An 18,413-nucleotide genomic window follows, 5' to 3' on the forward strand; every position below is an offset into this window, starting at 1 on the left:
AGGTTTTCTGCTAATAGATTTTTAATATGGGAGCTGGAAATGGCGAAATACAAGTTTGAAAATTTTATTGAATTGAAAAATTGCCTAGAAAAGGCTCTCTGCCCTATAGCATTTGTTAATGATGCTACCATTTCCTTCTTTAACACTGGCTTTTAAAGAAATTAACCTCATACATTATACATGTGACAAGACAAATCACCTGAGCTTTGAGTTTAATTATTTAAAATAATGCCCTGTCTTTTTTCCACAGACATTTTAAAACCAGTTTCTGTGTTCTTTCTTTTCTCTGGTTATTTAAAAGCTCATTTTCAAACCACATGCCTTTATTAAAAAATGTCCATTACAGGATTAGGTTAGAAAAAAACACACCTTAGATGATCATGTTTTTGTTAAGAGGGTTTTAATTTAAGATCGGGATGGCTTGAAGTCCTCGTTTTTTCCTGTACTGTGCTGAATCTGCAGGATTCAAGATGAAAATTCTGAAGAGCTTAATAAAACTGCACAAACAAAAAAGTGGCAGAACCCGCTGGACAGTTCTGGAGAAAGGATCTCTCTGGAATCTCTGGTGGATCATGCAAGGACATACCAGTGCTTTATTCAGGAAGTTCCTGACGGGTTTGTGTTTTTCAGTCAGAATGAAAGCCCATAAAACCCCCTTTGCGGTCCTTTTAATAGCAACAATATTAATGCATGTAGAACCATGCGGTGCTGTCTTCTTCAGTCTGCCACAAGTATGTGAAAGTTGAGATCCACATGCCAAGACCATGACTGAGAGGGGCATCCTTCACCTCTCTAGTCTTCACACCACTCCCCACATGGGACAGGAGAACGAAGCCAGCCTGTGGGCTGAGGTAGTCTCTTTGTACCCTGTGTGTGGTGTGAAGAGGAGCACCAGTCTGCATCCCACCAACTCCAAACCTCTCATGAAGGGACGGCAAGGCTGACTGGATTCTGCAGAGTGTGGAAAATAGGAGAACACCTCTGAGCACAAGACCTGCCTCTGCTTAGTGAGTGCCTTGACTTTATTTCTGTCCTATGTGTCATTTCTACCTGTTCCATTTTCAAGCTGGCATCTGTTTTGACACCATTTGGGGGAGGAGTGCAGCAATAGCGGTGTGTGGCAGGTACTGTCTTGTGCACTCTTGTGCAAGGTGAAACCGGTGGTCATCAGCAGTTGCTGTCATGTAGGAGGTTGGCATTGCTGTATTCCTTTGTGCTACTTGTTCATTGCAAGGCAAATTAAGCCTTGAAGAGATCTCCCAAAGTGTCAGAGAGTTCAAGCCTTCTAGTTCCAAAATGTTGATTCATCTTCACCCAGAAAGAACCATCACAATTGAGATTATTCTGAGTAATCCTTCTGTTTTCCCAGTGGAGCTGACTGGAAGGCTGAACTCTATGTGAAACAAAAATTGAGCAAAGGCTATGGAAAAGAGAGGGTGAGGAAGGAAAAATGAGCAGAATCAGCACATCACTTTGGAAGCAGAATACCAGGAATGAAAAGTTAAGTAACCAAATAATTGGAGCAGGCATGACAACCAAACAGAAAAGAAAGAAAAGCTTTAGCAGTGAACAATATAGAAATAAAAGAAACTAAAATAAACCATTTCCTTAGATTTTTGAACCTCCTCACTTGAAAAAAAGGTATACAAATGATATCGTCAGCAGAAAATGTCACACTTCCCTGTCCTTAGTGACCCAAACCAAAGGCATCCCACCTTTAACTAAACAGATTTTAGAAACGATAAGAGGGCTGGAAAAAATATATAGAAATCTTCCTAGTCAACCCAGTGGTACTACATTCACTACTCCAGGCAAAGCAATGTGCTGTTGCACAATTTTCACAACTGTGCAGTGCTGCCTATTGGGTAGAACCTGGCATTAGGCACTCCGAGGCTTGGGATGACGTCCTCCTCCCATGGGAGTCAATGCGAGTTTTGCTACCAGCATCAGTGGAGCCAGGTGTTTACCCCCAGGCACTGTTCTAGTGCTGACATTGACTTGCCATGTTATAAGTTTTAAGACATGTAAATAATAGGGCGACTGATTCTTTCCAGCATTTTTATAGCATTTGGAATAGCTATAGGAAAGAGACCTTGGGAAGTTCATTTCATGGCAAAAAAAGCAGAGCAGACAGGTGCACTATAGGGAACACACTTATTTCACCTATCCACACAGGTGCAATAGAGTTGGCAGCAACAGTATACATTTGTTAAAGGTTTGTTTTGGCTACTGATGTTTTATAATATTGCTCAATATTGTCTCCAGGAAGGCCCAAAACTGATACTTGAAACCTGAAACTGAGACACAGCAGTGGATTTGACTGAACAGCACCAGTTAATTGCTTGCCCTGAAGAGATTTTCTGTTGGTGTTGATCATTGTAACAATCACAAGAAGTGGTGGGTCACTGGCCTCAAAATGAGGTTGCCAAACAGTGGATTATGTAAACACTGTGAATAAAAGGAAGGAAACAGGGATCATTTATTCTGGATCAGAGTCTGCTGCCCCTACTCATACTAAATATTAGCTTATCCTCCGAACAGCCCAGCTGATCTCAGTAGAAATAGTCCTGAAGTATTTTGCCTCCACATATTAATTGTACGGCTCTGATCCCAGCAATTTGAGTTATTGGAAAGGGAAATAATTTATCCAAAGAGAAGACACTTTTATACTGGAAGGAGCACAACCCTTTCCATGAAGATCGTGCTGGTATAACCACATGAAAAATACATGCCAGCCTGATCCAACACGTGAGGTCTCTACCGGAGATTTCTCCTTGGTAGGGTAGGTTAGCGCATCTCAACCCTGCTCCTTGACATGAATTGTTTAAAGCTAGCTCAGGTTTTTCAGTATTCTGCCTATCTGAAGGGCAGCTGTTAGTTACAAGCAAACAAAATGTGTGGAGACCAGGTATATGTGATGTCAATATAAGAGTAAGGACCTGGTGTTTATGTATATTCAGACTATTTTATACCAGCCCATGTGAAGGTATGTCATGATGAAACAGTTTTGAACGCTTAAGCAAAAAAAAATTTACCTGATGAAGAAATGCAGTGTTTTTAAGTGCATTATCTTTGTAAGAATCAAGCTATACATATTTCCTGGCACTTAGTATTGCAGAAGTTTGGGTGTTCAATCTGTCAGTGAAAAATCTGACAGCTCTGTCATTCCTAGGAGCTCCGTAGGAGGTGTTGGAAGAGGCTGTCAGCCAGCCAGGACCTGGCAGATCTGGAGGCCCTGTAGTATTTCAGAGAACAAGACGTGTCAGACATAAAGGGAAGATGTGTGTATAAAAAAAATCCACAACTTCATATATCTGAAGATTTACAATATTTACATCCTAGGTACAGGATCATCCTGCATTACTCTAAGCCAATACTGCCAACTGAAAAAAACAGTTCTGCTTCACCTTCCTTATTTGTTTCTCCTCTATACTTTAGCTTGTGGTGGCACAAGCAGCAATGCAGTGAACCAGCTCAGGGAACTGATTTGGATTAAAACCATTTTTTTTTCCTGCTGGGTTTGTTTTAAGCCAGATCAGTTGCCAGCTCTGGTTCAACAGCTGGGGTCGGGGAGAGATCAGGAGTAATTCTTTTGGTAGCAATGTTGGATGAAACTGAGTAATATGACATCAGTTGGGTTGTCCACGCAATAAAGAGAAGATTCTGTAAAAAATTATTTCAGCTAAGCAACAACACAAAAATGATTGAATTAGTAATTCAGAGTAGAACTCCAGTAGTTGTGATATAGCACAGCATCATTTTCTCTGCTGAAACTCTTCAGTTACTCTTCAACAACACAAGGTACAACTAAAGTATAATAAAAGCAGAAATGACAGTGCTGTGTTAAAACAAGTCTGATCATTCAGCACCAATGCACAGGAAAATGGGAACCTATAGAATAGGAGTAGTGAAGAAGCTAACCAGAATTTTACTGAAAACTCCTCTGAGATAAAAAGATCAGCTGGGATCAAAAAGGTGGACTCCTGTCTTTGCAGAATGATGGTTTTGCCATTTCCTTTACCAAGCCAGAATTTCACCCAGTCTAGAGTATGTGTATTTTGCAGTGAACCAGGTTGGGAATGCCAAGTTTATATGTATGACAGCTGCTGCATTACATCACACAAAGTAGCATTGTGCAGAGATGCTGCATTGTGAAATTAGTACAGTCGTAGCAGCATCCTGCTGTAGCTGGGATAATTAGCCTTTCTGAGGGCACCTAACATGGTAGTGTAACTTCCAGCTTTGGACCCAGCTCACTCCTCTGTACCTTGGGGACCTCTGCACTGTGCAGTGTGGGATATATATTTCCTGCTCTAAATGCTGGTGTGTTGTCCACAGATTTCCATGCACTCAAACTTACACCATCACTGTTAGAATGTGTTCGTAGTAGATGCTCTCAAAGCTGTTTGCTTTTTAATTCTTGTCCTGGTTTCAGCTGGGATAGAGTTAATTTTCCTCCTAGTAGCAGGCATAGTGCTGTGTTTTGGATTTAGTAGGAGAAGAATGTTGATAACACGCTGATGTTTTAGTTGTTGCTAAGTACTGCTTGTGCTAGTCAAGGACTTTTCAGCTTCCCATGCTCTGCCAGGTGCACAAGAAACTGTGAGGGGGCACAGCTAGAAGAGTTGATCCAAACTGGCCAAAGATCTATTCCATACCATATGATGTCATGCTCAGTATAGAAACTGGGGGGGGGTTGGCCAGGGGGCAGCGATCGCTGCTCGGGGACTGTCTGGGTATCGGTTGGCGGGTGGTGAGCAATTGCATTGTGCATCACTTGCTTTGTATATTATTATTACTATTATTATTATATTGTTGCTATTATCATTACTATTTTACTTTATTTCAATTATTAAACTGTTCTTATCTCAACCCAGGCATGTTTCTCACTCTTACTCCTCCAATTCTCTCCTCCATCCCACCGGGGCAGGGGGAGTGAGCAAGCGGCTGCGTGGTGCTTAGTTGCTGGCTGGGGCTAAACCACGACAATTCTTCAGATCTGTGCTGTGGAATTGAGTTGAGGCAAATTAAGACCAGCAGAATAAACAACTTACAGTGTATCCTGTTACACATGAAATCAGGCTAATCTTGATTCATTTCCACCCTCGGCAGCCTCACTGAAGTAATACTGGGTATTTTGGTGAAGATGAGTTTTAAAATTGGTTTGTGTAACATATAATCTATGTTGTGCATAACTTCCAGTGGGGTATTCAGCCCAACTGTCTGTGTGGCCCATAATACTTGGTTTAGGAAAGTTGTACTTTATGACTTCAGGCTTGTATTTTGAGTCTTTGTCTACACTCATACTTTGAATTAGTTTCTGCTGTAGTCAACGTGTAGTATGCTAATAAGCAAACTATGCTGTGCTTTTTGTAGGTGCTCTCCTCTCATAAATAACCATAATTTAGGAACAGCTTCATTGAATTCAGAGGGATGAAATTATAGACCTGGAATTAGAAGGAAATTGGACCTCCAGTTTCTGAAATGGATGAATGTGTCCATTCAGAAAAAAAGGATGTTTTCCTATATTTTTGTCATTTTTGTAACAAGTAGTTGTAAAAATAACCAACTTCTAAAGTTGCAGAAAATACTCTGAAACTAAGAGAGACCAAGGGGTTTTTTTCCCAGACTTGGTCACGTCGAATAAATATCTCTCTCAGTTTAACTGTACTGTTCTTCATCAAAAATAAGATAAACAGTACCTGATAAACAGATAATAAAGAAAAGCAGAAGAAACATTGTAGCAGTTGTCTTCATAAATTGCAATAAAAACTGATATATTTTCCTGTTGTGTATTATTTCAGTATTTGAACAAGATGAATCATGTATGCAGTACTCATATAATCTGTTTGAATAAGTGCAGCAGAAACAAGTAATAACTCACAAAGTAAAATAATACTAATACAATCTGTGGGTATGGGAGGAAGAGGAATTCCATTCAGTCCTCTTTTAATTGCTTCTGCTGGCTTCTGTATTATAAAATATTCCTTTAGTTATTTAAGGTTTAAAATATGTGAGTTAAGTACAGTAAATGATTGACATGTTGGAATGTTTTTGTAACTTACCCTGGTAATTATTACTTAGCAAACTGTCTTCAGCACCAAATGAACAGCCATGAATCAGCTTTGAAAGTAAATGGATAATTTCATCTAGGGAGCATTGTGAATTTGATATACAAAAAAAGCAGAGCACCAGAATCTTTGTACCTAAAATGAAATGTCAGGTACTTGTCAGATTAATTCAGCACTGTGTGTGTTTGATCTGATCTTTGATCTTTACTTTCTTTTTGACCCTAATTGTTTGCTCTGCCCTGCTCCCTCTGCTGGAGTCTTGGATAAACTGAATGGCAAATTTGTTTCCTGAAAAGATTAATCATGCACGTACTGTTTGCTTTACAAATGTTCTGCAGTCTAGTTTTAAGTAAGTCTTTGATGGCTCTTTATATGACAGAATTGCCTACTATGTTCAGGAATAATGCATGCTATTTAAAACGACTGTGTTAGAGAGCTTCTGCAGTAATAAGCCAAATTTTGCTGTCTGTGACATTAGAGGAACCCACTGACAGGTGTTGGGAGTGCAGAATTTTGTCCAAACCACTTTGTTAGTTTGTGTTGAATCCAGATGCGGCCTATCAGCCTGGTTTGCCGGGGTCTGATGTTTAATATTCACCCAATGGGTTATGGGTTATCAACCAATACACAACAGCAGAGAAGAGGTGTAGACAGAGCCCTCCTGACCTTGCTGGATCACCTTTGAGGCTTTCCTAAGGTCGAGGTGCCTGATCCTTCCCATAGATACCTGTTTACAATTGCAGTGGTTATATCTTCTGTAAGCAAAATGCACTGCTGAACAAGCACCACTGGTGTGCCAAGGAAGGGAAGGACAGTGCGAGGGGGACGGTGAGAGTACTGTCCATTTACTGGCATAAAGCTCTTTGTGAGGTGCACACGTGCACATACTCTCACTGCAGGGTCTGTTCTCATATGACCACACAAGGTCATTTGCTTTTTGCAGGGGGTGTTTTAATACAAAGGTGTTGGGTCTCTGGAAACAATGAACTTCAGTGTCAAGTAACAGAAATTTTCTGTAAAAAATGAGTAACAAGCAACCTTGTTTTAGCCTTGCATCACTTCTGTGTTAATTTTTTAAAGTATAGAATGGGATCGGTTGCTGATAATTTTCTATTACAAATAATATTACATGGGATAATGAATTTTTAAATATTATTTAACTTTAGCATTTGTCATTATCAACGTGCAGAAGGGCAGAAATATCCATGCTATTGCCACTTGTTATTTACTGTGAATACCTTGATAGAGAGATTGGCCTGCTCCATGTAATGTCTGTTAGAACTCCCTCTCTTTACTGCTTCTTCCTGCAAATCTACCACTGTTTGCCCAGAAGATTTTTCCAGATACAAAGATGTACTGCTTCAAATGTGAATCATTTAGTGGAAATTCACATCTTAATCATAGTTTACTACAGAGTCCTTCAAAGAACCACAGATGAAGTCTGAAGCTAGTTGTGAGAAGAAATGCTATGATTTAATCATCAGGAAGCACTCTACAATGCTTATTTATGCATGCTCATACTGTGCCATGTGCTGCTCTGCATGGGTGTACTAAACATGCAAATACATAACTAATTTTCATGTTGATTTTGGAAGATAATGTAATCTAGGACCATTAAAATGAAAATATGGTCATTGTTTTCTGAGGCTATTGACAGCGTATGCATCACCATTTGGAAAACTGGTATAAATGCCATGGGGTGGACAGTGTAGTCTAATGAAAAGGGTTTTCATCAGTGTTTGGTTCCTCCATGGCCTATAACCTGCTGTTTGACCATGAGCATGTCACTTTGCCATTAGGTGTCTTAGTTTCCCTTCTGTAAAATGATGGTAATTATTATTCTATGTATTTATTGAGACCCTTGAATGAAAACGTGCTATAGGAATTTATTTGTAAGGAATAGGAACTACTACTACTACTACTACTACTACTACTACTACAGTGTTGGCAAATAGATTTATCTACGTTAAGTAGCTGTAGCAGATGAAATTATTGTTAGTATCTGTAGTGAAGCATTTGCATTAATAGATGGTGTGCACTTAGTAGCTAGCATATTCTTCCATCATACAGCGGAGCTAGTAAAGTACTCTGCCAACAGTAGAAACAAGAGTGTTCTGTTAAAAAGATAGGCATAGCAAGGGAGAAGCAGTAGTAATTCTCACCCCTTTTCATTATTTTGTATTACTATGTATAAGAAAGTGTCAAATTTTGCTGTAAATGGATTATGGAAATTGTCTTAGTTTAGGAGCTGTTCTCAGCTATTAAGAACTTGAGGAGTGCATTCAGCCTATTATCAGTATTTTATGTAAGTGCTTTATCTTTCAAAGACTTCCATAAAAATAATCATTAATACATCTTGGGCTAAGGCAGGCCTAGAGGAAACATAATTAGAAATCCTAATAATAAGTCTTGATAATTTTCTAAAAATCAAACAGGTTGCAACTGTTAAAAAAAAGATAGGCTACAAAATTCACTGTCTTTAATATTGGATTATTGTATTAGCGCTGCAATGGGTAGACAAGTTTGTACCATTCGGTATAATAGAATCATAGAATCATAGAATGCTTTGGGTTGGAAGGGACCTTTAGAGGTCATGCAGCCCAACCCCCCTGCAGTGAGCAGGGACAGCTTTAACTCCATCAGGTTGCTCAGAGCCCCGTCCAACCTCACCTTGCATGTTGCCAGGGATGGGGCCTCCACTACCTCTCTGGGCAACCTGTTCCAGTGCTTGACCATCCTCATTGTAAAAAATTTCTTTCTAATGTCTATTCTAAATCTACCCTCCTTAAGTTTAAGCCATTACTCCTTGTCCTGTCACAACAGGCCTTGCTAAAAAGATTGTCCCAATCTTTCCTGTAGGCCCCCTTTAAGTACTGAAAGGCCACAATAAGGTCTCCCCGCAGCCTTCTCTTCTCCAGGCTGAACAACCCCAACTCTCTCAGCCTGGCCTCATAGCAGAGGTGCTCCAGCCCTCGGATCATTTTGGTGGCCCTCTTCTGGACCCGCTCCAGCAGGTCCATGTCCTTCTTGTGCTGAGGGCCCCAGAGCTGGATGCAGCACTCCAGGTGGGGTCTCACCAGAGCAGAGCAGAGGGGCAGAATCACCTCCCTCAACCTGCTGGCCACGCTGCTTTTGATGCAGCCCAGGATTCGGTTGGCTTTCTGGGCTGCAAGCGCACATTGCCGGCTCATGTCCAGCTTTTCATCCACCAGTGCCCCCAAGTCCTTCTCTGCAGGGCTGCTCTCAATCCCTTCATCCCCCAGCCTGTATTGATATCGGGGGTTGCCCCGTCCCAGGTGCAGGACCTTGCACTTGGCCTTGTTGAACCTCATGAGGTTCACACAGGCCCACCTCTCCAGAAGTTTAGCCTAATAGTAGATTAACAGGTTGGTGAAAGCCAATAGAAGCCTTGCATATATCCCAAGACAGATTTTTGTTCTCCTTTAAAAGACATCAATATAATATGGAAAACTGATATTCCAAGATGAACAGTCACTGAAACATCTCTTATAATAACAGCTAATAACAGGTTAGTAACTTGGCCTCCAGACTCATCTATTATATGTTAAGAACTAGTTCACTTAACTTGTTTTACTGGCTTTTGGGAATTCATTGTGAACTACTCCCTTTTAAGACAGTGACTGGATATTTTTTCAGCTTCTATATGCATGGACAACAAAACTGTGGGGAAAAAAAGACCTGTTGTATTTGCCTTCTTGGACTCTGTTTTGCAAATGCTCAGAATTTGCCCATATAGTCACCAAGGAAAAACAGATAGATGCATGGTGCAGTTTGCAATATTTTCCATTCTTCATATATTTCATCACAGATAGGATTCCTTTTGCAAGTCACCAGAGACACTGCATGGTGATTGATTGGCACAGAGTATAATTAAGATATCATTATAGTGAGCGGTGTTGCCAATGCAATCATTGAAGCAAAACTTTTTATCTTTTGAAAAGATAAAAGTTTCGTTTGCTGGTATGTTGCTTTTATAGTCAGCAGTTGGAAACAGGCTGCAGGAATGCTGATGGGAGAACAGATGATGTGTTCATCTGACTGTTCAAAATAACCTATCACCTTTCCAGAACAGTACGTCAGCTCATGGTGCAGGTAGTTTTCATAAAGGTAGATCTGGTACTATTGCTGTTTACATTAGAAGCATTTTAAAACTCAGAGTATACTCTTACAATGCTGCTCCTACTGACATCAGTGGAGTTTGCATGTGCTTTGGTGGTGGGATATAGGAGTAGTTCTGTTATGCTAACTTATTTAAAGGTTTTCAGGATTCTAATAATTGTATGTTTTACATCACTGTAGTTTGTAAGAGTCTACCAATCAATTTTGACAAGAAATGTTTGCAGTTTCAGCTGGTTTGGTTCTGAGTACACATGCACAGGCACACAAAGGAAATTGGGGAATGGATCTGATATAAAATCAGAACCATTCTACTGAGGGTAGTTAAAGATCTAGTACCTTGATTTTAATATTTTTCAGCTTTACCCTACAAATCCTGATGTGCAAGCCATCTTTCATCCCTTTCGCTTTTCTAGAGAGAGCAATTGCTGATTTTGACAGGCTAGCACTGAAAAGAGAAATCAGAAAAACCATTTGATGCGCTTTTTGGAAAGAAACCATTGCAGGTGCAGGACATAAGAAATACCCATTACAATTGTTACTGGTTTTCATAGTAATAATAAGTAAGCCTACAATTTACCAACTAGCTCTTTCTGGCTGTTAGCTGTGCTTGATCTAGCTAATGGCCATAAATCTCATCCTAGCTGTATCTTCCTGACAGTATGGTCCAAAGGCTGGCAACTTTGCTGGAACCTCCTTTATTTGTCTCTGGAGCACTGTGAGGAATTTCTGCTCAGCAGCCCAAACTTTGCAGTATTGCTCACATGAGACCCAGTGACTGCATTGCATTGCATTAACTCTTTTTGTTTGTCTCACTTCTCCAAACATCCGCCCAGAAGTAGCTCTGGGTCATGGGACTTCTCTCACAAGGCCCTTAGTCACTTCAGTGAACAAAAATTGGATTAAATGCATCCATGGTGATTCTGACCCAAAAGAGTATTCTGAATCTGAAAACTGTAAGCACGGATGAACTACTGCTTTGCCAGTGTAAGTGATGTGAGGTTTTTAGGGAGAAATAATGTTGCTTATTTAGTCAACTGGTACAGTTGGAAGAAGTAGAGGTTTTTCATTTTTGTGCCTGAAAGTTTCTCAGTTTTTCCAGCTGTATCAGCTAGCCTAATCAAAGATATTGCCTCTCCCTACAGTAGTCTGCCTTACATTCTTAAACCCTTAGAGCTACAACAATAACACATCGCCAGCATAGACTGGAATGGCCTGTGTATTAGTTATCATTTACACAGTGTTAAAAACTAGTTTGGAAGGACATTTTTGAGCAAATTTGGAAATAATTTCTGTTACCTCTACCATCCCTGGAGGTATTTAAAAGACATGTAGGCGTGGCATTTAGGAACATGGTTTAGTGGTGGACCTGGTAGTGTTAGGTTAACAGTTGGACTCAATGGTCTTAAAGGGTCTTTTCCAACCTAAATGATTCCATGATTCTATGAAATATGGATAGGTAATGTGTAGTAGTTCTGTTGCACAAAAACATCTTTGTACTTCATGTTCCAAGAAAAGAATACTCTGGGAAAAAAGGAGCCTATCTAACAGAATGAGATTATTTAACTGGTGCGTTTAAAAAGAGCTAGGAATTGCTGCATTGTAGATGGGGAAAAAGAAGAGGTTGTCCTCCATCATACAATGTGAAGCACATACTTTACCACATGAGTGGAGTCCAGAAAGAGACTAGGACATTGGAGTTCACTGTTGGTAAATCCACCTCTGGGGTCTAAAGATTTTTTTAAGAAAAGTGCATGTATTGTTAATTTTCTCATTGTGCATCAAAGCACGTAATGAAAGCCACATTCTCTTATTCTGACCCTCTTAGGGTCTGGTCTGTATATTGCTTGTGACTGGTGTCATCATGGGGTCCTGGGGGTGATACAAGCAGACAAGTACTGCCTACTACTAATAGAAATTAATATGCTAGAAAAACAGGCTTCTTCCCCTCATCAGCCAGAGCACATGCTGGTTTTGTAGAATGCCCTAAATATGTGTCTATCTGAAGATTAATCACTCCCATCTTCCACCAAGGCTGGCTTTTTAAGTCTAAAATGTGATTTGGTATGTTTACAAAAATTTATTAAGACATGTGTTGAAAATCTCACGATCAAAATGATACTGTTAAAGTATTGGGTTTATCTTAATATCCAGTAGTATATGATTCACTACCTGGATGACTTTTTCTTTGGCCACATAAATCCATGTTTTTGTTCCTTTGCCAGATAAATCCTTTGAGCCTTTATCAAAGTGAAAGGGTAATAACCTGCTAAACGGTATGAAAGAATTAGGTGATAAAGTATTACAGTAAAGAATGAATTTAATAAGTACTCAGTTCTCAAATTATACCTTGATTTTGAAGTGAATGCAGAGACCTTACCCAACAGTGATTTGATAATTGTTGTAAAGTATTAACACATTTCCTTTATTTCAAAAGCTCTACGTGAAGTATGTTTTTAAATTATACATTTTAAAATTCAGCAAAAGATCAAACATCTAAATTAACTATGCTGACTAAAAGCATATATTCTGTAATGTGAAACAGACTGTGAGTAATAAGAACTAGATGGAATAGGAATAGGACGTCTACCCACCAAAGTACAGATAACTTATTTACCTTGTAAGCTCTCAACAGCTGGAAGAAATAAAGTTATCTAAATACTACTCAAAGTAGCTGGAAACTATAAGCGCCACTACAAATAGTAGTTAAATTAGTTTTAAATAATCACATAATGTTTGCATAAAATATTCAGGTCTCTGATATTTTTATTTTAACAGTCTACAGGAATTTTGATATGGTTGTGTAAGGCGTATCTTCCACACGGAATTTTATTATGCAGTCTGTTTACAGTTTTCATACTTAATGCAAAGCAATTATAATGATACTGTGGGGCATGGAGAAGACAATGGAAAACAATGAAAAAGCGTGTTAAGAATAAAAAGGTAGTATATGAAATTTAGTCTAAAACATAGCTTGAATGAGCTCTGACAGAGCTGATATGGCTGGTTGTTTCCTGTGCCAGGAACTACCGTGGAACCCCACCAGGAAGTGTGCTACAGAGCAGGATCACATTACACCCTTGTTTTATGGTTCATTTCACTTACTTAATGCAATTTGAGAACCTGCAAAAAAAGAGCACTCTAAAAAGGGGGTGTTTATTATTTGAAAATATGTCATTTCTTTGACTCAAGTAAGTTGGCTAATGTAAGGCAAGGCAAATCAGTACGACCATGCAGCAGGTTGGACAGCAAAAGCAAAATGTTTCCATATTCATGAAATGTAAAGTATGATGCAGATAGTTTCTATCTGTACACTTTGGCCTGTCTACTTTAGTAAACCAAGTGTGCTACGGTGCTACAACAACAAAAATCGTAGTAGTTTTCCTTTACTACTCCAAGTAAATTTTAATACAGTACAGCGGTTTATTAAAATTATGTAGACTAAAAGAGTTGTTTAGTGTTCCAGCTGATTTATAGAGTGTGATAAAACATTCCAAAATCTTTGGAAACAAGGAACATGCTATAGCCTGTATTTGGTTTGACAAAGCTGTGTTCGTACAAAAGAAGAATGTTTAACGTGCTAACTAGATAATGATTCATCAATTCTGGCAGAGGAACTAATTTTTGTTAATGCAGTACTTAAAAATGTGTGGAATGAACAGCTGGATACCACAGTTGTGGCATGCCATATTAAGTCTCTGTCTGTTTTCCCCTACAGTGATCTCAGTATGAACAACATTACTAAGCTGCCCTCAAACCCCGTGCACAATCTCCGCTTCCTGGAAGAGCTGTAAGTATCATTGTATCCTTGATGGGCATAGTCAGCACTAGACACATTCCTGTGTTTGTCTCTCATACTTACTGTGGGAACCAGATAAAACAGTGCAGGAAAGCTGTCAGCCTGACACTTTTGGCACATGCGGAAACACTTAGTTGAAAAAAAAACAATTGCTTGTGATTCTGGAAATGAACTTATAAAAGAGTTACCGTGAGGCTACAACTTCTCTAAGCAGAGACAGAGCCAAACAAATTAAAATTTTTAAACAAGGGCTGTTTAAAAGAGTTGGAATGCTTTTTGGAAATAGTTAAGCAGCAGGATATTAAAAGTTTGAATACTGGCTCATGTTTATTAAAATCGCAAGTAAAGCTATAATCAAAACCAAAACCTGCTGCCTCGTTCTGCCTGTGTCAAGGACAATTGAGTCCACATTTCATAGTATCAAGGCTTCTTGTCCTAATCACTTTTAATTACTGTTTCCTTACTCTTAAATTTAGCATCCCTGAAGGCTGACTGTAAAATGCAGAATCCTGCAAAAAGCTCAGTTGCGCTATCTAGTACGTTCACTGAGGGGAAAAAGTACACTGCGAAAAGTAGCTAATCAAGCACGACATCAAAAGAGGAATGCCAGTTTGAAGTGATGGTGACGAACCAAAAGTGAAAAGTATTGTGCATTCATGGGACCTGGATTTGGCAGTGACCCTAGTTATAATGGCCCAGGCTTAAAAGAAAATTTAGGTTCCTGAGGAGTGATGGAGACTCTGTAACTGATGCACTATAGGTCTTGTGGGAAAAAGCTGGCACCTGCATTTGCATGAGTACCTCTAAAAGTTGATTAAAAGAATTGTCTAGGCATCCAGCCTCTCATGAAACATGGTTTATAAGCTTTTAAAAGTGAAAGCCTCCTTTTTTTTATGGCACGTTTTGGTGCTAACACACCATAAAACCCACATAAGATATGCAAAGTCATGGTGCTGCCCTTCTTCCAAAGAGGCAGTCTGGTTTAAGCTATGAAATGTGTACAGTCGTCTGCAATTTAGGTGGGTATTGCTCTGACAACTTTTGGTGTCCTTGCTAACACTCATTTGAGTTTTGCCACCTGGTCTTCCTAGCAGGCATCTATGAAAAGAAAAGAAATTAAAACCATTTTGTAATGCTAACTTTGAACAATATCCTATTTGCAAACAAATTTTCCTTTCCTGTCTTATTTTGATTACTGGCAGCATTTGTATTTAGAAAGCACTATTTCTTTTAATTCTCTCTCTTCCTTTACTTACTTCTTTTCTTTGGTTATCATTATCTGTATTGCTGTTGGTGCAACTTTCAAATAACATAGAGATATGGACATAACAAGGAGAGATGTCACACACCAAGTGTTAACAGTATCAAGTGCATAAGTGAATCATGCCTCAAAGACCCTGCTTGTGGATTTTTGCATCATGGTCATGTTTGCTTGTCCAATCTCCTGTCAACTGTAATAACGCTACTAAAAGCTTCCAACCCAATGATTTCTCTCCAGCCGTTAAAGAAAAGAAGAAAAACAAAAGTTTGGGCTTTTCCTGGAAGGCAATTCTAATACATTAAGCCAAGTTACCTTCCCTCTTTCATTTTACAGTCCAAAGTTAGATGACCCAAATAGTAAGACTTATGTCGCTGCTTGAGAAACTGTTCAGCCATCTACTTCATCTTCCTGATCAAGAGCTTTGAAAGTGTTCTTACGTTATTCTTGTGTTGGACCTACTTTTTCCACTGGAAATATTAAACCGTTGTCCTTATAACCCTCTGTTGCAAATTAAGTAATTCCAGTCCTTCATTGCTGATAGTACCAGAAAAATACTTATTTCTTTACTATGTTTTGTTTTACATATATGCAGTCAGCTCCTCCATTTGTTTCACACAAGCCAATCATTTTCATTTCTTATTAATTGTGATGCTGTTTTGTGAAAACTTCCAGTTTGTATTCACTTTTCAAATAAGCATAGAAAACTGAAGCCTTTGAAGAGGTGAGGCAACTGATCACCTCTTCTTAATGCAGATTCAGACCCATTGTGCTGAGAGATTCTTCGGTGTTCGGAGGCATGTAATATAATTCAGTCTAGTGTGACACAGAAAAAGGTATAGACAATAGAAAGGGAACTAGATGTTCAATTTTGAAGTAGGGGGTAACAGCCATCGTAGTTCCCATGTTCCCCCATGTTCATTTCTGAGCAGTGGTTGTACATACGAAAATTATTTTGCCCATCCAGGCATTTCCATGTGATTTTTATTCCCAGTTTACCTGGGAATTCTGTGTTTTGTTTATGTGACTCAGTTAAAGGGGACTATTGCAAAATATAACCTGGCCCATAACACAGACATTGTAAAAATAAGATTTTATGAGATCTTTATACCAAAGCAAGGTTTCCATGAAATCAAAATGCATCTTAGAAATGTCTATCTGCTCTTTCAAATACAACAACAGGAGCTTAAAATGCATTTTAAAGTTTTTTTTAGTGTTGAAAAAAGTGTTGCTAATCCCTTTATTAGAGGTCTGGTTCAAAAATCTCATAAAAGCTAACAACTGATCCACTGAGTTTTAGCTTAGATGTTATGTCCTAGATGCATGGTTTGGCAGTAAGAGCGGAGATTTTATTAAGACAGTTAAACCAATTGTTTTGACTCCAAAGCAAGGATGTAGAAGCCAGTTCTGACCTTCTAGGATGAATCTGATCCACTCTTCCAGCCAAGATTTGACACCTCTGCAAGCAGCATTCTTGCAATCCTAATGATCGTGCCTGGTATTTATCGTTAACCAAAGACTTCGATCACTGAAGTACAACATATTGAAACTATGCTGTATTTTTGAGGTGCGTGTTCCTCTAAAAATTTTGGAAAACTTGGTGGTACTTTGACAACTGAACTGTTCTAGCTCCTAAAAAGTTTAGTTTTGAGCAAGGTCTTTAATTTGTGAAAATGATGGGCTTTTCAGGCCTAATTTTCTCTTAAAGTGCATATGATGGAACTCCCACCAAGAAAGAAATATGCTTCAGCTGCTTGATTATCAGCAAGTTGCTTTGCATGAACTTGTACAACACCATTAAGTCAAATTCTTCATTATAAATTCAAAATAACTGCAGATATTTATCAGTATGACTGAGTCCAAGACTTGATCTCATGTGGAATATTTCTATATGTATGTCATTCTACAATATATGGAGAATGCCCATATTAATAGAGCAGTAAGTTAGAATAATGCATGAAAAAAAGGTTTTTTTAAAACTGTAGAGAATTACCTAGGGTGGGACTCTTAAGAGTTTAAGAGGCAACTACATCTGAGTGTAGACATACCATTTTGTGATTAGTAACACTTCAAAGCAGTGCCTGAAACTGTTTTATTCTATAAATCAATGTCTCTGTGAAGAGTGAGGAGGAAAGCCAATAAGAATTTAAAACTATTTGAATCAGACCTAACTACAAATATCTCCAACTAGATATATCTCCACACATACATACATACGCTTATGCATAAATATATGCACACACACCCACACATGCACATATATAAGGCTTTTATTTTAATTTTAAACACGGGAACATTCCACTGATAAGCAGAACTCCAAGTGATTTTTAGTACATTGCTATTTTTCAGCAACATAAAATAGGTGTTTTAGTAAAACAGCAACAAAGGACTGTTTTATTACAATTATTTTACCTACAGAGTAAGACAGTTCCAATTAACTTCCATTTCACAAAATCAATCAATGAAGCCACCTGAAATTAATTGCAACCTACATACAGGTGCAAGAAAGTTTACTGACAACTGTATTGACAACCTTGAAGGGAATTAAATATATGTACAAAGTTTTTCAGATGGATCACGGGATTATTACAGCAGTTACTCAGGCAGAAGTGCCTTTAAAAGTGCATTTTACAACAATACTGAAGTGCAGAATTACAGATACAATACAAAACAGACATACTGTGTGAATCTCACCATGATTTGCATGGAAATCCCTTTACACTGCAGAAGTGGTCAAGATGCCACTGTATATGTGAAAATGAAGTCCTAAATTACCAGGCACAATACATTACCATCTGTTCTTATTTACTGTTTTCCCTTTACTTCTCTCTCTGTTTGCTCTTTCTTCCTACAAAGAGGTTTTCAAAGCTGTTAATGGGAATTAGGTGTTCTTTTCCCCACTGACTTTGAGCGGTGGGACTGAGCTCTCTGGTCATTTATGTCTTTGAAAACTGAGAGCATTAACTCCTGGGGTCTTGTACAGTCTTTATTTTTGTGCTGGTGCAGGCACATTGCGGCTAGCACTGAAAACTGATTCTGTACTTTTTACTATTTTGTAAGCTAGTAGAAAACATGAAAGTGCTGCAGCCATAGTCCCAAACTTTTTGGAGAAAGTGGGGGAATCTTGTAATTTACTTCAACAATTTTC

At 38.7% G+C, this 18,413-nt stretch overlaps 1 protein-coding gene across 1 annotated transcript in view; it reads left to right on the forward strand.

The window, feature by feature from the left end:
* LGR5 (leucine rich repeat containing G protein-coupled receptor 5) overlaps positions 1 to 18,413 on the forward strand; it is a 98,165-nt gene that overhangs the window by 31,562 nt on the left and 48,190 nt on the right. The window contains exon 2 of the mRNA XM_075711956.1: positions 13,927 to 13,998. Coding sequence (XP_075568071.1) covers positions 13,927 to 13,998 — 72 coding nt within the window. The remainder of the gene's footprint in view (positions 1 to 13,926; positions 13,999 to 18,413) is intronic.

Source organism: Pelecanus crispus, chromosome 1 (genome assembly GCF_030463565.1).
Source record: "Pelecanus crispus isolate bPelCri1 chromosome 1, bPelCri1.pri, whole genome shotgun sequence".
Lineage (NCBI taxonomy): Eukaryota > Metazoa > Chordata > Aves > Pelecaniformes > Pelecanidae > Pelecanus > Pelecanus crispus.